Genomic DNA, 26,488 nt, shown 5'->3' on the forward strand with positions numbered 1-26,488 from the left:
CCTTTTCCAGAGCTTTCACTGAATAGCTTTGATTTTCGGCTACCAACCTTTCCCTTGTAGGGAAGTATTTCTCCTGCCTCAGATATTAACTCTGAAACTCAACTGCCCATCAGCTATAATGGTAGAGCAAAGGTCTAATTAGGCTTGAGGTGAAACTATGGTCACAGCTCAGTGATGTGATCCACTACCAATGTTGTTGGCAGTGGATCCCATCTGCAAGAAGTTTGCATGTTTGCACTGGGTGCAGCCCTACCACCCAACAAAATCAAGCGGGGTCCACCCTAAACCCACTCCAAATGTCAATGTGAAGTCCTTTCTTTCTGGCCTGGAGTCCAGGCACACCTTGGAAAAGAATTGCGCCAGTACGCCAAATGGCGGACTAAAACATCTGGAGGTGTAGCTCAGCACTAACTTTTAATGGGTTGAACAAGAGTCAACTGTTATGGCCAAGTGTCAATATGCAACTTCCTTATTCTCCAGCCCGCTAATGGCTCCAGAAAGACTTTGACTGAATCCAAGACAGTGGAAAAAGAAGGTTCACGCTAGAGATACAATGTCAATACATTTTTACCTCAAGAATTTAGGTCTCAATAGCTCAGCTGACTTCTTCATTTGGATGTCTATGTAACTGGATGTTCCCTAAAAAGGGTTAACAGAGGGGTAGATCTGGGGGGCGTGATTTGATTGACCTGTCCTTCGTTCGTGTCCGAGCAAGGTGGGCCTGTTTCGAGCTTCCTCCGACCGATCTGGTGTTTTCCTGGACAAACCAAACGTTAATTGTTGGATGCATTTCTTGGGCCCCCAATTCACCGTATGATAACACTTCAAGACGGGAATCCGGGAGACGGATGGCGGCGTCTCTGTCCTGAGCCCAGATCAAACATCTTTTTCGGCTCGCACTTCCATCTGCAAGGCGCCGCGTGTCTGCTCGCCCGTCAGTCCTCGTATTTTAGCAGCTAATGGTCACAACTTCTACCGTGGCCTCGCTTGCTCCCGTAATTAACCAGGCATCTCAGACATCAAAGCCAAGAGATAAAACTCAGAAAAACAGAAAAAACATTGCAGCGCGAGGGATCAATTAACGGTGAAGTGAGAAATTTGTTAAAGAGAAAAAAAACATCAAAACATGACATCATTTCACTTTGTGATATTGCACAGATAACCTGAAAATGGTGTTTTTGTTTTTTTCCAGCCCGCCAATGGTTAACCCCTTTATTTGAACGTCATGCATAGATGTTTGGGAGTTATTTGGAATTGCAGGCATGATAGGACCACCTGATTCTTTTTTTCGGTCAGAGAGAGATGGAAAGTGACATCCAAGATGGCAGAAGGTGCGCTGCCGATGTGGTGAAACGTGGTCTTCTTTTCAGTCGAATAACGCAAGGCAGCACTCTAATCAGGACGAATTCCCTCCCTCATCGCTGACCCTCAGGTTGATGGTTACGTCAAAGTAGCCTCTCGTGCAAATCTTTCAGACGGGCGGCTCACCTGCTGCAGATGACCTGTGGGTCTAAAAATTACCAAGACCGTTTTTGTCTTTGAGAGAGAGAGAGAGAGAGAGAGAGGGAGAAAAAGAGAGAGCGAGAGAGAAGTTCTGCCACTGTCGATACAATCAATCTGTTATCAGTAATAGAGCTGAAATCTTATCGTGCAAAAAAAAATGTCACCTTGGGAAAATAATGATTGCCTGTTTATGATTGGATAATGTTGGATGAGGTTCGAAATAACCTTTCGCTTTGAGTTTATCATTTAATTATTGTGATGGCGTCCCCTAGAGCCCGGGGCTGATAAAAGATTTAAGTACGTGCCTTTAATGATGATTGTTTTTAGGCTGAAAACTTTATCCACAGATACCACAAAGCAATTCTTTCTATCGTGTGTGTGTGTGTGCGTGTGCGTGCGTGCGTGCGTGTGTGTGTGTGTCTATGACTGTTCATATACAGAATGGAAAGCATATGGTTATAGAGGAAATTTTGTGGCATGAGTTCATACATACCGTATGTGAAGAGCCATTTATACACCTACATGTGCATAAACAGCCTGACTAAGTTTTACATGCTGTGTTTGTATACTTGCTTGGCATTGTGTATGTGTGGGTGCTGTGTTGGCTATTTGTTACGTTTGCGTGACCCATGTGCTATGCGAGTGCATGAACAGGCATCCGCTGAACGAGTGGCAACAGTCGCGCCAATGGGCCACATTAAGCTTTTATCATGGTAGTGGTGCTGCCACCAGGGTGTGTGTGTGTGTGTGTGTGTGTGTGTGTGTGTGTGTGTGTGTGTGTGTGTGTGTGTGTGTGTGTGTGTGTGTGTGTGTGTGTGTGTGTGTGTGTGTGTGTGGCTGTGGCTGTGGCTGTGGCAGCCCGACTTGACAACTCCACTCTCGGTGCCTCAGGGGAGTATCATTTTTAATTTAGCACCCTTCCCCTGTCTCATTCATCCTCATGTATGTTTCAGCTCTGCTCCATCAACCAGAAACACCTACACACATTGCATGCGTGTGTTCGTGTGTGTGTGTGTGTGTGTGTGTGTGTGTGTGTGCGCGTGTGCGTGCGTGTGTGTCTGTGTTGTATTATTATTTTGAAAAGCCTGCATTTACATACATCTTTCAGCAGATTTTTTGTCACAGATTGTTTCGCTGCATCATCCAATATGGGAACCCAACGCTGGCACGGGGTCCTGGGTTAGGGGTGGTGGGAGGCAAGGGGGCGTGTGGGGGAGGTGGGGCCGCTGGGGGCGAGTTTAAGTCTTTATTGACACTGGGGGTAATCGAAAGCCATTACACATGAAAAACAATACTTCGCTCGCCACGCATCGCTGCCTGTTAGATGTTTTGCGTTCCGTTGCCGGAGTGAGTGGAACAGTACGCACACACACACACACACACACACACACACACACACACACACACACACACACACATACACACACACACACACACACACACATACACACACACACACACACACAAGCACATGCGCACAACACTACTTTTGCTTCCGCTGCTGATTATGACTTAAGGACACAACTTTCAGGGAGAGTGCTGAGAGGCATCTGCTTTGACAGGACCACGGGGCTGAGGGGAGTTGAGCACGGCAGCCTTTTAGCAATGCACACAGAAGCGCGTGTACAGGCATATGTGCCCCACACGCGCACACACACACACACACACACACACACACACACACACACACACACACACACACACACACACACACACACACACATGGCAGTTCTTCCACTGCAGTTGTGCAGTAATCAAAGACAAACTGAGCGAGCTGGAGAGAGAGAGAGAGAGCAAGATAGTGACTGCAGGGGGTGGTGTGTGCGTGTGTGTGTGTGTGTGTGTGTGTGTGTGTGTGTGTGTGTGTGTGTGTGGACGATGATGAAAGCAATAGACTGCAGCTCTCCCTGCCTGTCAGCCGCCGTCACAGCACCGGGACGCCAAGAAGAGATAATTGCCTCTCCTTTCAGCGTTTCCCCATCCCTTCTCTCTTCTCTACAATGCCCTCCCATCTCTCATCCTTAGTCCTCTCCTTCTCTTCTCTCTCTCTCTCTTTCTCTCTCTCTCTCTCTCTCTCTCTCTCTCTCTCTCTCTCTCTCTCTCTCGCTCTCTCTCTCTTCTGTTTCTCCAGCAGATGATATCTGAAGTTTTCACAGTGTTCCTCTCCTGACAGACAAGAAGACGGATGGGGAACAAACAAGGAGCTTGCCCGTTCCTTGGCAGCCAGCCACAGCGTTTTGTCTTCTCTGTACTCTCTCCTTCCGTTTCCTCTGTCTCTTTCACCCCTGCACAGTGGAAAACCAGACAGAAGGGAAACAGCCCCGAGACACTCTCTGATTCACCCAAAAACTGGCAAAAAAAAAAAAAGTCTGTATAGACCAAGCACAGCGTTGTCCACTGTGGGGGTTTTGCTGATGTTGCCGTGTTCCACAGCGCGGTGTGATTCCCCTCGTCAGCTGCGGTGCAGACCATTAACCTCCCCCCGAAAAAAATCGAAATAGGTCAATATCAGAGAGTTTTTTTTACCAGTTGTTTGGAATACTCCTGCAGGCAGTGTGAGGTGAGCTTAAAATAGTTTTAGAATTGAAGCGAATCGTCACCCTCAAACGGAGCTGGGTACAAGTACCAAATGCATTACCCAAGATTAATCAGAATCATGTGTCCCTGATTTTTTGTTTTAATCTCACCCATTTTTTTTAAATTTTAAAACATTTTTTATTGTATGCAACTTGTTCACTGTTCGTGTTTTTTACGTCTGGAACTAAATGTTCTACTGACCAGAACCCCCTTCAAGAAAGCATGTAATAGATAGATAGATAGATAGATAGATAGATAGATAGATAGATAGATAGATAGATAGATAGATAGATAGATAGATAGATAGATAGATAGATAGATAGATAGATAGATAGATAGATAGATAGATAGATAGATAGATAGATAGATAGATAGATAGATAGATAAAAAGATAGATAGATAGATAGATAGATAGATAGATAGATAGATACATAGATAGATAGATAGATAGATAGATAGATAGATAGATAGATAGATAGATAGATAGATAGATAGATAGATAGATAGATAGATAGATAGATAGATAGATAGATAGATAGATAGATAAAAAGATAGATAGATAGATAGATAGATAGATAGATAGATGACAGATAGACAGATGGACAGATGGACAGATGGATAGATGGATAGATGGATTGGTGGATTGGTGGATTGATAGATACTTTAATCATCCCCAGAGGGATATTTCAGTGTAATTTGTGAGGTCTCTGAGACTAACTTGGTTAAAAATGAGTTAAATAAAAGTTTGATAAAAAAACAACAACATTTGAGGTTAATTAATTTCAAAACACACAAATTATCTGCTATCAGTTGAGCCTGAAAGCATTTCTTGCCAACAATTACCATCCTGTTGCTCTCTGGCCCAAATCTCTTTTTTTCAATTGGCTTTTTAAAATGAAGTGAATGGGTTAAAAAAACAAGCCACAGAAAAAACTCTATTATATATTTAGATATAATTTGGCTCATCGCTTGGTTGGCCCTCTGAGGACTATTTCCACCAAGTGTTAAGTGTCCCCATGGGGACCTGCAGAGGTTGGCTGCTGCCCTGGGCTCGGACTATAATTTGCTGTGTGTGTTCGCACCATCCATGCATTGTCTTTCCTGGATGTGTCTCTGTACACTTATCGCCATACAGTATGCTTTCTGCAACTGACCAACCTGATAACAACGTTATGAATTAATTTTATAGGAATGATAGGAATCCTTGCGTCTTGCACACCATACCCTCTGTGCAGCGGGATCATACCGATTAAAGCTGTTATTTGGAGAAAAATGTCTTTCCAAAGATAAAAGAATCCAAAAGCACAAATAGTGGGTTTTTTCGAATATTTAATTTGTCCAAATAATTAAAAAAATGATTTGTTTTCGGGAAGAAAAAAATAAGACACTCTGAAAAAATGGCGAGTCGGATCCGAACTGTAACGCTCAGCTGGAAAGACAGAGACAGGTCTTTATATTCTTATTTTTTATTTTATTTTATTATTTTTATCTTCAAAATGCCACTTAGATCCTAGACATGTCTTTTACAGTTAGGGGCGGCAGTGCAACCATGTGGTGGCATCGGGCACAAGCGTCTTGTTTGCCCGCCGGCTGCACCACAGAGTGGAGCTGGAGGGAGCGAGCAGACAGGGAGAGGTAGAACGGGTGGAGAACGTGCAGAGGCAGAGAGCCTAGGATTGGTAGGATAGGTTGAAAATAATCATACTGATCTAATAAATTTGATTTAGGGTTATTGTGTCTGGGGGCGGAGGAAAGAGTCCATCTGGGAGGGGCGGGAAGACGGGGAGCGAAGCACTGGTCTAAAAACGAAACTGATTCTGTTGCCTAGTCTCACATGATTATTAGACACCTCTCGCGATCATTACGTAATGTATCCGTAACAGTCATCTATGTGGGAACAGGCTTTTCCCTAAAGGAGGCCAATGTGGGAATGACGGCCTTAGCCGAATATTTTTTATCCAGCAATGTCACGGATTCCATGTGGGAAAGGGGCTTATCTCATGTTGGTAATTGGCATTCTGTGATTATACCAAACAATAAATTCAGAACGTGAGTATGAGGCACTAGGGGGCTTGTTGTGTTGGAAAATGTCATAAATTTTCAGCCTTGGCAGGAATTATCAGTAGAAAGTGGAGAAAAAATAAACAATGTTGGGGAAGCCCTCCCATACACTGCCTCATTTGTATTTAAACAAACACACACTGAATTTACATGAGGCCATTCCATTCTGTTGGCTTTATACAAAACCATGTTTGGCATCTTTGTTTTGTTGGTTGTTGTTGTTGTTGTGATTTGCCCAACTGTAAGAGGCGTGCATGCTGTAATGGTGCCGCCTTGTTTCAGTTCTACCAAAGAGACTCATTAGATGCCTTTTTTTTTTTTTTTTGCTCTGAGGACTATCTTCCACTGGCATGGTGTGTTCTAAACCTTTTCCCTGGGGGATTTGCATGCACTTACTTTATGTCTTTCCCTTCGACACACAACACAACATTGAGGTTGATTTTCTCAGCCATGTTGTGGGTTAAAAAAAAAATTTATCCCGCTGTATTATACACTGGAGGAACTCTTAAGGACTATGGTTTCTGAAGACTTTATCCTTCCCTTTCGTGTCTCTCTCGTTACACCCTGTGTCCTTAAAACCACTTTCGGTCAGAATCACCAAAAGGAGCATCAGTGGGATCTCACTGGCCTTTGAATTTAAGTTTTCATAAGGAGCTCTCAGAGGCTGCTGTGCATTCCTGTGTACCCAACTAAAATTGCCCCAAAAAAATAACCATGATTCTAGAAATGTATATTTGATTGATGGATATAGTTTTTGATTCTTTGTAAACCTTGAGTAACCATGGGTCTATGGAATGAATATCAACTGGCTTGCACAGTAGCATTTTGAAGCCACCGAGGAAGAAACATTGCCAACCAGTGCCTGAATAGAACCCAATTTTGTCACCTGTATCTTCTTGCCAGGCGAGGACGTGTACATCAGCCTGTACGGGGCGGCTGAGGAGTTAGACGTGTGTCTTGAGTCTGACTCTGTGATGCTGCAGAAGACCTACATCTCCCTGACCAGTGGGTGGACCGTCTCTCTGGCCAATAGGAATGGCATTCCTCTCCGGTACTGCTGGAAAAGCTGTCCCAGCGGGCAGGACGAACAGGGATACACAGGACAGTACGTACGCGCACAAACACGCTCTCACATATCGCGCAGCCACATTTACTGTATGTGCATATCGAGAGATAAGACACAGGATAATATAGAATTGAGGAGTTTGTTAATCCCTCCTGATTCGGGGGGGGATTGGAATCCTGCTGCAGTAGAGCAGAAAGGTTAGTCCATTCATTTAAACCAAACAGGTTTTTATCAGGATCTCAGGATTTTGTTCTCAAAATGACTTGATTCAGAGCCAAATTACTTCTACAGTGTTTTCCCTGCATTGTCATCACCAGTTAGCTTGCAAAAACACACACACACACACACACACACACACACACGAACGCACGCACGCACACACAGTGAACTCTAACCTCCACACGCATGCACAAGGACATTATCTCCAAACAGAAGAGAAGGTCAGGTTTAGGTGACACGTTTTATCTTCTGAACACAATGCCATTTGTTGCCAGGAATCAGGGATCAGGTTGTCCATCTTGCTTCCTCTGGTTGGTAACCCTTCTCATCCCTGTCACCCCCCCCCCTCTCTCTCCCTCTCTCTCTCCCTCCCTCTCTCTCTCTCGCTCTCTCCCTCCCCTCCCCAGCAGAGAGTGCTTGGAGCTGCAGCAGCAGGAGGAGGTAGAGAAAGACCGTTTCTTGTCAGACCCCACGGAGCTCCATCGCCAGCCTATTCCGTCCAGAACCTTCCGGGACCAGCATCGCCGAGCCACGGAAGACCACCCTGCTGCTTCGCATGGCTGCATCACAATTGAGCCCGTGGTGTGTTTCTGCGTATGCACGTTGGTGCATTAACTAGTAGAAGTCATAGAGGATGGATTTTTGCCGACCAATGCCTGCGTAGAACTGCAACTGCAGTTCTAGAATCAATAAACAAAGAGGCTAACATCATCTTAATAGGGGTGATCCCTGAGTCTAAGGGGTGACGGCAATAAATGTTCTTAACCATATTGTGTACAGTATCTGCCAAAAAACACAAAGGTAGATATTAACATCAAGAAAGTAGCAATTGGCCATTCAAATATTTGGACTCTGGTCCCAGTTGACCTACCGTACATGCCTTAAGAGGAGTTATGCAACCATCAAGGAGAGGGCCACAGCAAAACTTACTTCCTGTCGAGCTTCATTTTCACATATCATTCCCTCCCCCAATCTCCCAGCCCACTTGTACCCAGCCTGGCCCCAAGGAACCTCACGTCATAAACACTGCTCTGCTAGGCGACCGACGTCACACTGCACCTGATCTAACTCTCAACACCTTTTATGACACAGATGGGATTTTTTGTGTGTGTGTCAGGTTCCCTTTCTGCAGAGCGGGAGGTCAGTTTCAGCCCCACAGTGCCCCCTAAAGCTGGCAGAGCCTCAGAGTTTCTCTCTTTCGCTCAGCTTCGTTGGGGCTCGGATGGGTCAGGGAAAGTGGACGGTCCTCCCTACCCTGCCACCCGATACAAAAGGCCAGTGCTAGTGCTTGATGTGATCGAGCAGACGTTATTGTGTTGAGGATACTGGACACTTAACCATAATGCTGCATTCGGTGGAAGTTTGTTGACTTTGGACGGAACGGCGCCTGTTCTCATGCACTACATGAGACGTGCTGACCCAGAATAACCCAGCAAGGGTCCACGTGGTGAGATATAAGAAAACATACATATACGTATGTGGTAACTCACGCAAGTACAGACCCTGCCTCGGGATGGTGCAGGGACTGGTTCTTATTCTGCCCAGAACCCCCCTAAATTTCGCCGACCTGCACTTATGCTGCAGCACCTCTTATCCACTGCATTCAGCCAAAGTGTGCTCTACTCAATTCTGGCCGCCCCCAACCTTACACACCTCCAAAAGAAAAAGCTTGGCAGCAGAAAACAGAAGGAGCGAAATAAATGAATAGGTTGCAGGGCAGTGTGAATACAAACAAGCTGGAGACAGCAGAGGACGTTAGAGGAATAAGCAGCAGACAGCTTGCGCACACACACACAAAGACACAAACACACACACACACACACACACACACACACACACACACACACACACACACACACACACACACACACACACACACACCTACATACTGTATGTCCAGAAAGTACATTTGGGAGTGACCTGTTGTTCCATTACTGTGTCCTGTCTCCCATATGAAAATAAATAGCCCTCCTCCATTCTATTTGCAGTGTAATGTGTTAGATGATTCGATTTTTAAAAATCTAATAACAGGTACACGGAACTTGAACTTGAACTTGAAAGCAACTCATTTTCCTGTGTGTGTGTCTGTCTGTTTTTCTCTCTAACTGTCTCTTGCTGCGGTTCAGGAGGGGGAAATATGGCCCAACATGTCCGCAAGCTTCATCATTGTCTTTAAGCCCGAGGAGGCCAAGCTCTACCAGCACACAGTCTACTGTGAAGTCACAGGTCAGTACGAGTGGACTGAAAGTGCAGGTTTAGTCAAATCTTACCTTTATATACCATGCAATCCATGCCTTAGATAAGAATTTGTCTTGGGACAATGTACATCTTGTGGTATGGGACTGAACAGGAAAAAACAAAGTGCAGTGGTAGTTAGGCAGCTATGTCTTATTCTGTATTCCCATTCAGTCTGATTCATCATATTGGAGATAGAGACACTATCGCTTATGCCAAGATGTCTGGGCTAACATAGCCATAGCTGCTATTGGTTTGTTTGTTTAGGTAAACAGAGGCCCATTGTCTCAAGACCTACATGTTTTCCGACAGTTTTCTGAGTGACATTCCGGCAGTGTGGGGTGTGGGAGGGGTTATCACTGCTGAAAGTATGTGTTGGAGAACACTTCAGTTCACTTAACCAGCAAGGCAGAGGTTGTCGTCAGAGCCTGTTGGGGTGAAAAGTTTGGGGCAAACACAAGTTTCTTCTCCAAGGAGCAGTAAGGATAGCTCGGGCCACCCGGACCTCATTGTCCTCATTGACTGCATTGTCTTCTCCAACCACAGTGACTGTGCCCAACCAAAATTGTATCAAATGTTTGGATGTAGTGTTTTGGACAATATGGACTTGCGAGTCCCCTGTGCAGTGAAGGACACACAGACACTGTAAACAACAAGGAAGGCGTGTAGCCAGCTCATATTTTTGCTTTGTTGGTGAGCAAGTCCTGTCAGTGCCAACATCACGCTGTAATGTGTGGCACTCGATTAGACTTGGGCCAGGGGTCGCCGTGGGTGGGAAAATATAGGAAAATTAGAACCAGGTTCAAAATTGTAATTGTTGGTCCAGATGGACCTTTGAAGAAAAAAAATAAATGCTGAGCGTTAAGGCAAACGCTTCTTCCGATGTTTCCACGGTGCGCGAGACGGTAGCGTCGACATGAGTTGTAGTCATACATCTTTTGAATTTCATTTTTCTCATCTTTCTCCATCCATTTCAAGTCAGCTTGTCCCTACTAAGCAATCGCGTAATGTTTCCCAACTGCTGCAAGTCTTGTATGTGCGTGAACCTCAATTGTATCGTGTTTGAAAAGTAAAACGTTATTTTACATTTAAGTATAGTAAAATACAAATCATTGAAATTGATATAGAATGTTCTATCTTACAGTGATTCCGATCAGGTTTGCCTACTTCTGGACGCCTGCAGTGAATCGAAACAATTACGGAGTAGGCGCTCCAGACATTTTGACCCTCTGTAAAACGCTGCCAGTGCATGGCTGGAAAATGGAAACAATGGTTGTGTTTAGGAATTGAGTCTGGATAAAAAGACAAAGCACTGGTTGTGGCCCCAGTAGATCGCAGAGGACTGCAGAACAACTTCTCTTCTTTTGCTTTTTCTTCCAGCTCACCTGGAAATAGATTCCTTTAACAACTTGAAGTGGGCAGTTCACCTTCCTATGAAGCCATGAGCTCATTTTCCCTTTTTCTCTGGGTCCGTGATGAGAGGTTAGATCGACGTGTATGAACGCCAAAGAGCAGAGGAGAACCTTCTGCTGTTTTTTTTCTTGTCAGTTTATACCTGTATGTGCTTCTTGGTGGATGATTCAACCTGGACTACATCATAGCAAGTACATGTTCTAATGGTAGTACACTGTACCGGTGGCCCTTCTCACACATGGACTCTGGTTTTGTTCACCCCATGTGCTGCGTACTCATCCGCATGCATTTCTAGTATATTGTTCCTTGATCTAATTTTCATATTGCTCACACAAATCAGTCACAGTGCACCGAGACATTCTTCCACCTCTAGGTCGGCAGAGCGGGTTGGTTTGGGGGCAAATTTGCATGTGGCCTCCCTGTGTGTCCCCTGAGCCCGACACCACAATTTCCATTCATTTCCATTTCATTTTTTGAGGCAGCTGGTGACCTGTTCAAGTCAGGTCACCACCAACTAGAATGGAAACTCACGAGTCTAAATGTTGGTTTTTTTTGAGGAAAGAAATGATTCAGTCGGTTGTTTAGGGCCTTGCCCCTCACCCTCTTCTCCATGTCATTGTCATTGTCTGTCTTTGACCTTTGTCTCCTGTTTCTTTCACTGCCTCTCATCCCTCACTCTCTGCGTTTATGCGCCCATAGGCCGCGAGTCACGCTTGCCCCTGACAATCAAGGGCGAGGGCGTGGGTCCCAAACTCCAGCTCGACTATGACCGGTTGAACATGGAGAATGTTTTCATCGGCGACAAGGACTGCTATGAGGTAGGAAGGCTGCCGTTACAGGGACAGCAGGGTGTCGGCATCGAAAGTCACCCTGGTATGCCGGTGAACTAATGTCACCGATATCACATCCCCGATTTTGTGTGTGAATACTATTCCCCTGCTCCTCGGTCTTTGCTGGTCCATCTACTAGACAATGTCGGAAAATCAAAAACCAGAAAAAAAAAAAGAAAAAAAAAGAAAATCCAAAAAGATTCCCTAAAAGAAGCAGTCAACCCACAGGAAATTCATTCCCTGTGGCTCACCAAAAATATTTCCTTTCCTTGTCGATCACTTTAAAGTCTTTTAATCAGTTCTCAAAATGATTTAAATGGATTAGACGGTGAGGCAGGTTACGGGGGGCACAGGGGCGTCTAGGCGCCCGTGATCTGTATTTTACTGATTCTTTATGTAACGAAACATGCACCTGCTTGATGGGGATATGTTCTCCGTCACTTCCCCCCCTACTTCTCAAACCAAAGTTGCGCCCTTGTGCTGAGGTGAAAGTTCGAGGTTCAGAAAGTTATTTCTGAAGGTACTTTGAGTCAAAAATTTAGATTTGCTAACTTCTAACGAATGACACATTATCAGTATAACTCCAAGCTCTTGTGTCATTCGGCTGCAAATGAAAAGTGATCATCGATGTTCAGGTGCTGGTGTCAAACAAAGGGCTGATCCAAGCCCCCTTCAAGCTGTCCTGCCCGGACACCACCTTCGGGCGATGCTTCTCTTTTAGCCCAGAGGAGGGCGTCATTCCCCCCGGCGACTGTCAGTTCATCCAGGTCAGCTTCTCAAGTCACACCCTTGGCACCTTCTCCGAAGATTTGCTCCTCACGGCCACAGGACAACCTCAGCCGCTGACTGTGACGTTCAGGTGAGTGTTGGGCGAAGTAGCCTAAGGAGCTATCAGCAATCAACCCGGCAACTACATTTTACATTAATTCAAATACATATTTGAATAGCTTTTTTTTTTAGCAGATAGGTAGTACACATTCTATTCTGGAAAGTGTTTGGTAGCCAGTCCCTTCACATTAAAGGGATACGCCAGTTCTGCATGCTAGCTGTGTTAGCTCGATGCTAGGCTGCAGATGGGACCGACTAGCTTGCGAAATTACGGAAATAAACCTTCCATATCTTACTTTTAAATGCAGCTACGTTCATAACTCTGAACCACGAGAACAAAACAATTTTCCTATGAAAAATAAACGTAAGAAGAAACTGGAGTGTCCTTTTAATTACGTGTAGTTACCATGGCAACCACTCGGCCACTTCCTGTGAGGTTCTGGTGTATTCGTACAGTGACAATACTAACGTTGGTCCCGACGTCGTTGTCTTCCAACTTTGACAATGGAAAGAGCTATTACAACTATATTTTATTTATTATAATTGAGCATCTGCCAATAATGTGCTTCAACATATGGGATGAAGCCCACTCTGCCTAGGGATGAAAGGTTTGCCTCCTTCGATTCTTGTCGAGTCACTCACTAAAGGGCCGTTCAATTTTCTGACTCTTCGTTTGTTTGATTCAGTCGGTTTAAAGTACGGATGAACGGGAGTCGGAGGAGTCGTTGGCGCTTGAGTTGTGAATGGAATTCTCACGGGATTCCGAGGAATCCGTCAAGCCTATTTATGCAGGCGGCAGAACGCAAACCGTGGATCCCCAAAAAAACCTTTTAGCCCCCTTTTTCGCAAAATTATTCGTGCGACGCTCAAGTCTTGAGTCTCAGCGATGCCTGATGCCTCGTCACCAGCGAAGCGAACGCAGGCACCACTCTATTGCCGGAGTGACTCCAGACTCTCATCACTGGCTCCGTCCTGAACGGTTTTAAAATAACAGACGGCGGCGAATCCAAGGCCGTGTCAGTCCGTCCCTCACTACTCAAGTTGAAAACGACCAAACCAAACCCTTGTCTCTCTCTTTCCCAGCCGCCCCCACGGCTGAACTCTCTTTCTTGCTGTGTCCACAGTGGCCGTGTGATTGGCCCAACTCTCAACTTCAACGTTTCGGAACTCAACTTCGGAGACGTGGCCTTTGGTGAGTTTGATGGTACTTCATGTCTGGTGGAGAAAAGGACTCAATTTCAACGACACATAATTATGCTCCTCATATTTGTAGAAACTGTAACTGAACTCCATGAATTTTGCCCTCCTGTGCTTCATCCTTTAGCTCGCTCAAAAAACAACAAAACAACAACAAAAAAACTCAACAACAACCCTCAGAGCAAATCCCCAAATAGTAAAGTAAAGATATATTTTGGAGGATTTTTACCAAGCTATTCTGCTATTACAAAGAACTAAATAGCTATTTTGGTATATTTGGCTTTTTTTTTTTTTAAAGGGGACCTATTATGCTCCTTTTCAACGGGTTAATATAGGTCTGAGGTCCCCAAAACATGTCTTTGAATTTTTTTTGCTGAAATCAGGTTATGCATTCTAGACATTTTAACATGCCTCTATACCCTGGTCTCGCCGGGGGTTTCAATGTGTGTCATATTAAATGTAAATGAGCCGCCAGGCCCCGAGTGCTGTGAGCCAATGGGGTTTGAGCTTTTACTTCCAGGTTCCGCTGTATTTAGTGTGTAAACTTTCCCTGATTTCACCCTATTGGTCCACCGGACCGGATCACCAAAATCTTGTTTCTGAACAAATTTGAGGCCAGATATAAGCAATCCAGTTGCTGAATCTTCACTCATATTACATCTGTAAGGCCTCAATTAAAAGTTTGTTTCCATTTTTGTTGCTGACACCGCACAGGGACACGGCATCCGGGGGGGTACGCGGGGATATCTTGTTTCATTTAAACATCATCAAAAATAAAGTAAAATAAATCAAATAAATACATTGTGGCAGATCGCCCTACCACACGGCACCCGAGCGGCGTTTTCAGTGCCCTCCGATACAGAGACGCAGACGATGGGGTTGAAATTACACCAGTTTTATTGTAGAGAATGGGCAAAGGTGGAACAGGGTGGAACAGCAAGGTGTTGCTCGTTGATTCCTCTAACGGGCAACAGGCGTACAGCCACACTCATCCTGGGCCCAATTACCTCGACCCAAGACAGGTGTTGCGGCTCAGTAACTCCATCCGTTGGTGGAGTTACTGAGCCGGAGGGCGGTTCTAATTCTAATGAAGCCCCGCTTGACGTAGGAAGGGGTCGCAAATCTGACCGGCTGTTTTCACGACATGTTTTCTGAAACCGACAGCTCACAAAAAAAAAATGACCAGGTGGAGTTATTTCCCAGTTTGTGTGTTAGTAGGCCCATCAGAGACCCAAATGCACTGAAAAAGTGAGTTTTGCATCAGTTGACAATTCGTTTTTATGCTAACTGTCTGTACAGCAATGCAGTACACCACAACAAATTCCTTGTATGTATAAAAATGTTCTTGTCCGATTTTGATTGTATAAGAATATGACATTTTATTTAGAGTCAGCCCTGGATAACTTTTACCGGACGTTTGCTTCAGAAGCGATAAAATATGGGCCCAAGTCGGAGACGTTCATTCCTTAATTTATCACAGTCATGGAGAATACGTGATCGCCAGCTCCACACTAAAATGATTATCACCTTCTTGTCACTGGTATTGGCCCTGCAGTATCAGTACGCATCACATACATTATTATCGTACAGTGCCGGAGTAAATGTGAAGCAGTGGAACATGAATTGGAAAAAATGTGTTGCGAGACACAAAGTCATCACTTTTTACAGCCATTCAAATATTCAATAAGACGCGCCGTGCCATTCTGAATATCGGCAAAACCTCATTTTCATCGCCAGGCTCTATCTCCGTCTCCGCTCTTTGCATTCGACGTACCGTATCTCACAGTGTTCAGCCGTGACATTGCGTAGCCTCCAAATTGTGCTGAGGCAGCTCTCGGCGCACGTTTCGGGGTGCGTGGAAAGCGTGGAAGTATTGTGTGGGAGATCAGCTTTGTATCATTGTGTTTATAATACAGAGTTTCCAAATAGGCATGAACAAATGTTGACATTTTATTTCAATTTTGTCTGTTTTTTGCTGTTGAAAAAGTAACGTATCAGAAGCATGATATGTTATTACATTTTATCTTATTATATTGACAACAAAGATATGAAATTGGAAAATATATGAATGATAACAATAACAATAAATATTAAACATATATGACAATTGTGATGATTCTGATAATTTCTTATGCTTATCCAGTGTTTTTCTAACTTTCTTTCTGGGAAACCACTGAACAAATCTTCATAACCCTATTAACAATCGACATTATCTATAAACTGTGACTAGAGCAATATTTAATGAAAAATAAATGAATACTTCTGAAGTTTAGACATAAAGACATAAAGAAACCAATAGACAAATAACAAGTTATGTGTATGTGTTATTGAAGACAGCATTTACACATTTTAAATATTTGTTGATAAATGAGGCCTGATACAGTTACTGCATTCAGGCAGAGTTATCTCATTGTTTTCTCTCTTTGTTTTTTTTTCCACCAGCATTTACAGCACGGTACATTCAGTTTATTACAGCACACTTTCCTAAATCATTATCATTAAGCAAAGTGGAGAGCAATTTGACTTTGGCGTCCCAATTAAAATCTCCCACGACCCACCCGCGGGTCCCGACCGGACGTCCCGACCCTCACGGGATCCAGACGGAAAAACACTTCTGTAACCTATTGGACAGTTCATCTGCCCATTTAAAAGTCACTCTAAAAGTTCTCTTTTTTCTCTCTCTCTCTCTCTCTCGCGCTCTCTCTCTCTCTAGGCTTCCCCCACACGTTGATCTGCACGCTCTTCAACACCTCCCTGGTGCCCATGACGTACACCGTGCGCGTCCTGGGGGACGGCCCGGGGCCCACCAGTTTGACCAGCACTCAGCAGGTGTCCCAGCTGTCCAGGACCAACTGGCGCGGTGCCGGGGACCATGATGCGGGGCCCGCAGAGTTCACCCTGAGGCCCTCCAGGGGCACCATGCGGTCCATGTCCGATGTCACCATTGAGGTACACGACACGAGCAAATCTCAGATGGCGCGCCTGATTAAGACGAGAATGTTTTGGCCCGGTCGTTCAAAAAGGTCCAAAACGGTCTTCGTATTGTTATTTATGGGAATAAAAAGCCCTGAATCCAATGATGCTTCTCAATGAATATGTTTTTTCCAATTTGACTTGGCTTTAACCATAGCCTTGTTTGACATCAGCGTTCCCGGACTAGGCAGATTGTTTCAGCTTTAGATTCACGCTGTGAATGTGTCTGCTTTCTTTTAGCATTACCATTCAACAATTCAAGACGGAAAAATATGTGTTTCAAACCTTGCTTGCCTCACTTGCCTCCACGGTACAAACCATTTTTCAACCCAGGCCTGATAAAAATGTTGGTTCCCATTATTTCTAACTGTTCGTAGCACAACCTCACTGAACGCTTTACTATTGATAATCTAATAGTACCACTCTGCTGCAGCTTCTCACAGTTATTAAATGCAGTTCAATGGGGAAAATGTTTCAACCAACAAACATGTTCAATGTCCTTTTTGAATCGATAGTAAAGCCTCCACCCTGGCTGTGCTAAGAGCAGTTTAAAGTGACGCGAACCTGCATTTTGAATAAGGGTCGAAAAATTGCAAACCCAAACTTTAACCCTTTCTTAAAAAGATTGACCAGAATGGCTAAAACCTTCTCCATTATTCATTAAAACACAGTCTTTTTTTTGTTGTTTTTTGGGCCATTGCTCTCAATCCCTCACTCCCGTGTTTGTGTGTTTTGTGTGTCCAGGTGACGCTGTGTTCTAACACAGAGAAGAGCTACCAGCTAGCGTTGGTCGTCGACGTGCAGGGCGTCGGGGAGGAGATCATGGCTCTGCCCATCTACGCCAGGTCGGAACGCTGAAAAAACACTGGTGCACGGCATACGACTCACATTGGACCTACTGTATATCATCATACAGTACTTGGTGATTAGTGCGGGACATAAAAAATCGACTCCTAGTCTAGGAGTCTAGGAAAGCCACTCCTGTAAAACTAATATATTTTCCATCTGCGGTTAATTGCAATCTGTGAGTAATGAAGCAACTTTTGCGGTAAACATCAATGTGAAATATTAAAGGCATTACTTTCACATTTGTTGCCTAAGGAGAAAAAAGTCAGTTTTGATACAGATGGCTGTAGAATACCATGCGATCACTGTTTATAGTGTCATGAACATTTTCCCTCTTTTATGAGCCACGGGGATTTCTATTGTCAATGTTGAATATGGAACAGATCTGCATATTTTAGAGCACCTATTCATCCTCTCGTGGAAATAGTGTTTAAATATTGAAATCCCTTCTCACTTTATGTTCGGGTGCCAGGGTGTCATTGCTTTCTTCCATGTTTCTCCTCCTCTCTCTCGCTCCCTCTCTCTCTCTCTCTCTGTCTCTCGCTCTCTCTCGCTCTCTCTCTCTAGGTGTGTGGTTCCTGAGCTGGTGGTTGAAACTCGGATGTTGGACTTTCACCGGTGTTTTTTGGGTCACGCCTACATGCAGAGTGCCAGACTGGCCAATCTGAGCCAACACCTGCCTGCCAGTTACGGCGTGCTGGATCAGGTACAACCCGCTACGCTATTACGATGCAGGTGAAGCGCGTTTATTTCCTGACCCCTGCTGTGCATCAAAATGCATTGAAATACATCTTTGCTAATGCAAACTTTGCAGTCTTTCTGATGTTCTACAGTCCTTTGACCACCTTTTTGGCGATTATGTGAATGAATGTTGGGGTCTTTTGAACTACGGCCGAGAACGACACTAGCCAGCCTCGGCTCGGTCCTTGTCTCTAGTTTCATCTTGGCATCCGATCACCTACGTATAAATACGTGATCAGACAGCAACATTTCGCCGGGTTCTTACGTATCTTTGTTTACTTGTTCCAAGGAATATGAGGAGAGTCCCTCGCTGCTCTTCGGCAGTTCCCGTCCTAGAGGAGTGATCCCTCCCAGCGGATCAGTGGAGGTTCCCCTGTTCCTGCTGGCCAAGGCCCTCGGCCGGCACCAGCGCACCGCACGCATCGCTGTGTTCGGGAGCGCACAGCCCCCCCTGGTCAGTGTGTGTCTGTGAGTGTGTGCCTCGGTGCATTAGTGTCTATGTGTGAGCTGTAAGGTGATCCTTAAGGTGAGCAGATCCCCTGAGCTGTAAGGGGATAATGTGCAGCCAGCCGCTCATTATCTCAAATTAACCGCTGATATGGTGATGAGGGCTTAATTTGCAATAATGACTGGCTGCATATTATCCGGCTTATAACACGGCTGCTTACTAAATAAAAGAATACCTTGAGAAGGAATAATGATTTTAGAACTAGCATGCTTACAGTAGTGCAACGGTACGACAGCCAACACTGCAACAACAGACGAACGGAGTTAACCATTCGTACTACTTTGCCCTAAACATAATCTATTTACTGTAATTAATGTGGTCATTGGAGTCCGATTTCGGACTCGGAAAGTCCGAAGAACCTCACCAACCCCGACCTCGAAAATCCAAGATTGCTGCTCCGCGCATAAACAGTCAAATTAAGTCTATTTGGACGTGAACATGCGCATGTTCGTGGACCCCCAGATGAGCACTCCATTCCCCGGTCCCACATCTTGCTCTGTAGTTGTCTGTATTCCGAAAGAGCAAGCACAACAAAGAAGGCGTCTGTCTTGGTTTTCCGACTTGTTGACTTCAGAGTCCCCAGGTAAATGGAACGTACCATTAGCATGTAGACGGAGTGAACCAAGGGATGTGAAACCAGGGGGAGAAGTGGTCGCCCATTAACAGTCACTATTAAGAGAAAGCGTTCATTATTCAGAAATGTGACCACAAAACATGACCACTGATTGACCAATCCCAATGGAGTATTCCACAGAGCCGTGTACTGTAATAAGGGTTTTTAATTTGTACTTTTGAAGCAAGTGAGTGTGTGCATCGTGATGTGAGTATATTATTCTAATTGCAGTAGACGCTGACATACTGTACAATGCTGCGCTTAAATTGGCTATGGGTATCAGAGAAAATCCCATATTCAAAAATCTGATACTAATACCCAAATATCTTAAGATATTAGGGAAACACCTCTAGATGCCTCTCATGGAGACTATGAGAGGCATACCTAGACTACTAGGTATAAGTCCATCCTTAGTTTGTATTTTTGGAAGGTTTTGTTGGGTGTTCGCAGTTTTTCAGAGTGGAGGAAATGAGCCTCTTCCATCCTCTTCCGTCTTCTCTCTTCTTTCCAGGAGGTGGTCTTGTCGTGCGTCGGCCGCGGTCCCACTGTTCACGTGCAGGTCCTGAAGCTGGACTTTGGGAAAATACCCGTTCTGAAAGATGTTTGTCGAACGTTGCTGCTAGTGAACCAGTCGCCCATCCTGGCCTGCTTTTCAGCTTGCATGGTAACTTCTACCACCGAGACACATGCACGCGCGCATGCATGCACGCACACACACACACACACACACACACACACACACACACACGCATGCACACTCTACTCCATTGATCAACAATTTTCAATCTAATTAAGCATATAATTAAGAAGTAAATTGGTTCAATGCCTTCGTAATTGGTTCAATGCACCCCGGCCAATAACGGCTTTGATTTTTCTTTCGTTGGAGCCTTTCACGGTTCCCTTGTGTTTCATGATGACTACGGTTGATTGATTATTAATATGATCACTGAAATTATATACTATCAACCTCTGACAAAAAAAAAGTATGTCCCGCTGTATTTTTTTGAAAAAGAGCGGTTGTATGTAAAAACATATCTTGCATCTAATCATACAATTCAGCTGTGTAATAATAATATTTCTTCTTCTTCCATTCTTTTGTCCATGTTTATTATTATCATTATTTCTTTATAGTAGGCTGCTGAAGAAGCGTTCATATTAACAAGCTGAATCTGTCCTTGGTCTCAATGTGGTCTCAAAAATGTTAGAAGCAATAAGTATGTTTTTGCATAAAAGTAGCTTTTCAAAACAAAAGCCACTGAGCATTCCTCTATATCCCTGTTGGTAAAAATTATGGGATTTAAATGAGTGAGATTATTCAAATCCATGACCCAAATAGTGTCCACAGTGAGTCAGACGTACTGCGTCTGTGAGAAGTTGTATACTGGGACACCCGAGTTCCCAACCCTTATTTGATTTTTGTCTGAATTGGTTCTATTTTCATGATTGAGAGAGCAAGGTTTTAGAACATAATGGATTTTGCTCCAATTTATATTTGAACACTCTAACAATACTGGATTTATGAAATATATAAAATAATATAATATATGAATACAGGAAAACTGCGTAAGCTGACATTGACAGTACCACATGCACACAAAGCTCATTCAGGCAGTTTCTCTCACTCGCTGCTCAATCTCTCTCTCTCTCTCACTCTCTCTCTCTCTATCACACACACACACACACACAAGGTCTTCCCGGTGATACGGGCAGATGTGTGACCCCGTCCTCCTCTCATCTCTCCTGAGGCTCGACAGCACTCGCGGCATTTCAAAAGGAGCAGAGCTTCTCTTCTCTCTCCCCTTGTGTTCTCAAGCGTCAATCAATGCAGAATCTCCTCGAATTACTTCACATTCCGCTCGATGGCCTGGCAGCGAGTCACGCCAAAGAGACCCGATGCCTCGAGATGGGCGAGGAGGGATATTGTCGTAGAGACCCCCGCGCTACCCTCCTGTCATTGAAATTTTATACATGCCTGCTCCTGAGAGCTAAGCTGAGCTTTCTGATTTCAGCTCACCTGGCAATTAGATACATTATTTTTGTCTTATTTTACCTGTGAAAATGCCGCTCTGCATTGGACCTGCAGTGGAGGTGTTGCCTATATATCAATCGCACTTATTTCCTACAGTAACGCAGCAAATCTCAAAACGTTTATGTCAACAGCGAATAAGTTGAGACATTGGGATTTGATTATTTTCTCCTCTTTTCTACATTAAAATGTTTGAGCAGGGGATTTGGCAGTGGGTAGCTTCCACTGCACCAGCAGCAGCAGCAGCAGCAGCAGCAGCAGCAGCAGGAGCAGCAGGAGCAGTGCAGCATGGATATGGGGGAGGTCATTTCGAGACGCCTCGTCTGGGAAGCGATCAATGCTAAGAAAGGCTGCGATGTGGTGGCGGTAGATGTGGCGAGTTTCTGCCGCGATTATTGGGATCTCCTGTCGTCTTTGCCCCTCTGAGCCGCCCCCCCCCCCAGTCCTGTGAACCCTCGAGTATCGACCGAGTCAGTTTTCACCAGCTCCTCCAACGTGCCACCGCGCAAAGACGCTGAGAAATTGATGGCTCAGCAGCTGCTGGTGTAAGGAGTTTTGGCCTGTGCATACAATTATTTATTTATTTTTTAAATAGAATGAATGAACCAAATCTAGAGTCAATCTAAATTAAAGATTGTTTTTCCTTCAATAGAATAGAAACTGACTACTACACCTGATAAGACAATGTGTGGTCAGTTTGCTCTATTATCTCTGGTCTGGCCAATAGCTTGATCGGTACAAAACAAAATTTTCAGAATGTAAATGAAGAAGTGACTCCCTATCGATCCGGAATTGACCCCACCGCTATTCTTATTCATAGTGAAGCTCTCTGCAGATGCAAAGCATGCGAGTCCCAATTAAAAAGTTTATGTTGGAGTCATCCATCAGCGGGCAGCTGTGCCATATAGGACATTGATTGTAATCCCAAACCGCTGCTTGCTCAGACGTATGTATACAGCAAAGTGAACTGATCTGCTGAGCTAAATGGAAATGGAGAGGAACTCTTAAAGAATTGTTTTCTCATTAGATGGGCTCTTATTTAAAATAAATATAATTGATTGGTAATCTGCAGAGATGGGAAAAGGATTATTGACTAGATCTGGCACGCGCCCCATTTTTATGCATACCAATGCCTTACACATCACACACGCGCTCAGAGATCAGTACGATCCTTTTAGATTTTTCTTGTTTTTTGGGGGGATTCAATTGATTTACTGCGATCAAGGTGTCACTGCTTCTGAACAATGTTCTTTCTGCTTCTGACATCATTTCGCTGAACTTGAGTATTGTATGGGATTATGAGAAAAACATATAAAGATATATAAAATTACTGAAATTACCTAACACTTCAATAACACATTGTGTTTAAAAAAAAAAGTACAATTCTAGCTAAAACAATAAATAAAGTGCTGTGTTTCAAAATAATTTAAAAAAATACTGAAATTAATATTTTTTTTACTCTGGTGCCACCTCAGGTAGTGTATTAAATGGAAGCAGGAAATTATTGTATAGCTTCCAAACAAAGTATTGATATAACAATCAGTTAAATTGATTCAGAAATTGAAACACCCTCTCTGTCCATTTTATTGTATTTTTTGTTTCAATGTTTTCAGCTGTTTTCCATTTAGGTCCAGTCCCTCTCATGCATTAGTTGTCTTGATTTCACTGTGTCCCCTGCTGTGTGAACCAAAAAAAAATCTGGGAATATTGTATCATTCTGTTTGAGGTAAAGGCACTAACTTATGCTCCTTTTTTCCATTCCAGGTTCATGGCAGGTCCCCGTGGCGTGTGGAGCCCAGCGAGGGACAGGTGGCTCCCGAGGGCCAACTGGAGCTCAGGCTGATTGCGCACTTGAAGGACACGGTTCCCTTCGAGGACAAGCTGCAAGTGGCCATCCAGGACAGTCAGACGGAGACCGTGGCTCTGACCGCCATCGGCACTGGCACCACCATTGTCAGCAACCTCCCCTTCAGCCCCAGCCTGGATCTGGGAACACACTTCAGGTAGAATCAGTATGAAAGTGTGAAAAGGTGTTTTGCGTGAAAGCATACAAAATGACGACATCTCATCCAACTTCCAGTGAGAATGGCGAACACATTGCAGATAGAATTAGTTGTGAGGATTAGTATGGATTTGAATTACAGGGTTCCGTGACCATATTTGTACCATATTTGTACTTTGATAAGAAGTTGTTTATTTGTTTTTCTCATAATTTTTTTAATGTCTAAAGTCAAGGGCCCTGCCAGTACCATTTCACGCTGACAAACCTCGGACAGAGGCAGCACCGGATGTACTGGGCCAATGACGACTCCCCCCTCTTCCCCTCGCGCTCCTCTGGGAAAAGCGCCAGGGTGGAAAACGGCTTGGAGCGAGCGTTCCTGCCGCCCATCGCCGCCTCCAGGCAGAGGAAGGCGCCCGGCCGCTCGTCCCTGGTTTCCTCCGCCAAGGACAGGCCCGTGTTCACCCTCAGCCCCTCTCGCGCCGAGCTTTTCCCCGGCTGCTCCGTCGACATGGTGCTGTCAGGATCGTCTGACACCCCCAAGGTGAGGCAGCTGTGTTTCGTCACGTGTAGCACTTCTTTTACTTTGTTGCCTAGCGAAATTCATGAGTAGAATTCTATAATTACATTTTATGGGAAAACTCAATTAAACAGCTTCACCTTAGATTTCCCCCCAAAAATATGACCTGTAAGTACAAATTGGCCAGGGGAAAAATTGATTCATTCAATTTGTGGATAATAGACATTTTTCAGACATTTAGTCCAATTAGCTAGGAATTACGCAATTTCACAACTTACCATTCTAAAGTGGTTTACACTACATTGCACTTGTAGTTATTTCAAGTAAGGGATAATGTGCAGCCAGCCGGTCATTATCGCAAAATAACCCGCGTCAGGGTGATCAGGGTCTTGTATCACTCTGAATGTGTGCTCAAATTTATTTATGATGATAAACTCCTTGAGATGTACCATCTCGTTTTCGAGAAGGTCCCAACATTTAGCACAAACACCAAACACTACATACAACAAAGGAGTGAACACAGCAACAAACAAAAACAAACCACATATATGAATTAATGAAAACATTGAAAAAATTAAAACCACAAGGTTGCAAGAGTTGCCAATAATAAAAAAGTGGGAGTGGGAGTGGATCACTAGATATATAATAAACAGTAGCCTTCATTGATGACAAGAGCAGTCAATTGCAAAGTAAGAAGACAGTCCAAGCTTAAACATACAAAGGGATGAAATGTATGTAATTTTGACAGGTAAATTGTTCAGCCAAATGTTTTCTTAGCATGAGGTACAGAGAAATATAGCTGAGCACTTGAGCAGAGTGCCTAACTTGATAATTTGGTAAGTTGGAGCCACTGAATGTGTCTTCTTACAATTAGGGATGGTCATTTAAATGTATGGTGAGCAAAGGACATCCAAGGACAAATCTGTCGTCCTGACATATGCTGTGTTCAGCGGATCAAGGTCCGACTTTGATGCGTTTTGATGGGCAACATCACAATTGCCAAGAATCTGAAGAAAAAGTTGAAAGGCAGGTTTCTCCGGAACACTGTTTGTAAAGCAGTTTAAAGATCGATGTAAAACATTGATTCCAAAGTTGACCTTTTGTAAGGCATGGTCAATGTGAGATTTGAATGAGAGTTCGGAATCAAGCCAAAATATTTAAAATGATCAACTTTATGAAAATGAGTGCCATCAGTAGTGGTTATTATACAAGAACCAGGCATGGATTTAAGTTTGGGTCTGGTACCAAAGATCATAATATAGAATTTTTTTTTTTTGTTGAGCAGTAATTTATTATGTGAAAGCCAATCTTGTAAGAGATTGAAGAGAAGCTTTGAATTTTGGGAAGATCAGGTTTGGATGTGTAAATAACAGTGTCATCAGCATATGGTTGAATATAACAGTCATTGATAATTGATGGTAAATTGTTTACATCAACAGAGAAGAAAAGAGGTCCCAGTGTTGAACCTTGGGGCATACCTCTTTGTCGAATCAACAGATCAGATTCATTCCCTTGTAAGACGACCCATTGTTTTCTGTTATGAAGGTATGAATTGAACCACAGAACTGCATTTTCAGAAAGGCTGTGGCATAGAGTGGCAACAATATCCAAACTTTAGTTAAATCAATAAAAATTGCACTTGTGAGCTCACCATTATCTGCAGCAGGGAACACATTTGGTGAATTTAAGTAGGGCGGTAGTTGTGGAGTGGTTAGGCCTGAAACCAGATTGAAATGGTGATAGGATATTTTTAAAACTGAGATAATGTGAAAGATGATTATAAATACATTTTTTGAAGACTTAAGCAATAGAACAAAGAATGGTATAATTGTTAAGATCAAGTACATCGCATCACCTTCATGGAGTGGAGTAATGCTTGCACATTTCCAGATAGCTGGTAACTCACATGTAGCCAAAGAAAGGTTGAATAAATCAGCAAGTGGATACATACATAAGAAAGAATATAAAGCTAGTTTTCTCAACCATCAAGTCCAGCACCAATGTTCACATTTAAATCATCAATGGCATTCCCAAAAGAAAAATAATCGCAGTGAGGTGAAACATTACATGGACTGCCAGTAGTTGGGTTAGGGTCAGGTAATAAGACAGAACAGACAGAGGAGAACTGATTGAATGCTGCCAGAATTGCTCGGGGTTCTTAAAATCACAAGTAAGAGATTCCCTATAAAAGCCAGATTTGCATTATGGGTTTTCATCTTGCTCATATTTTGCAGCTGCCTTTATACTTCCCAATGAGCATTATCGATTGTCTGACGAATTTTGCCGATGCTTTATCCCTCTGCCTAAAGAGACTAATAAGTTCGGGGGCTGAT

The 26,488-nt window shown here is 43.9% G+C and overlaps 1 protein-coding gene across 1 annotated transcript in view; it reads left to right on the top strand.

Moving 5' to 3' along the window:
• hydin (HYDIN axonemal central pair apparatus protein) overlaps window positions 1-26,488 on the top strand; it is a gene marked incomplete at both ends in the record, with an annotated part of 94,232 nt that overhangs the window by 6,835 nt on the left and 60,909 nt on the right. The window contains 13 exons of the mRNA XM_080002781.1: window positions 7,045-7,246; window positions 7,834-8,020; window positions 9,553-9,652; window positions 11,774-11,892; window positions 12,540-12,763; window positions 13,857-13,924; window positions 16,643-16,878; window positions 17,647-17,747; window positions 18,316-18,454; window positions 18,779-18,943; window positions 20,122-20,274; window positions 23,401-23,639; window positions 23,867-24,179. Of these exons, the coding sequence (XP_079858907.1) occupies window positions 7,045-7,246; window positions 7,834-8,020; window positions 9,553-9,652; window positions 11,774-11,892; window positions 12,540-12,763; window positions 13,857-13,924; window positions 16,643-16,878; window positions 17,647-17,747; window positions 18,316-18,454; window positions 18,779-18,943; window positions 20,122-20,274; window positions 23,401-23,639; window positions 23,867-24,179 (2,246 nt within the window). The remainder of the gene's footprint in view (window positions 1-7,044; window positions 7,247-7,833; window positions 8,021-9,552; window positions 9,653-11,773; window positions 11,893-12,539; window positions 12,764-13,856; window positions 13,925-16,642; window positions 16,879-17,646; window positions 17,748-18,315; window positions 18,455-18,778; window positions 18,944-20,121; window positions 20,275-23,400; window positions 23,640-23,866; window positions 24,180-26,488) is intronic.

This window comes from Zeus faber (assembly GCF_960531495.2).
Source record: "Zeus faber genome assembly, chromosome: 6".
Lineage (NCBI taxonomy): Eukaryota > Metazoa > Chordata > Actinopteri > Zeiformes > Zeidae > Zeus > Zeus faber.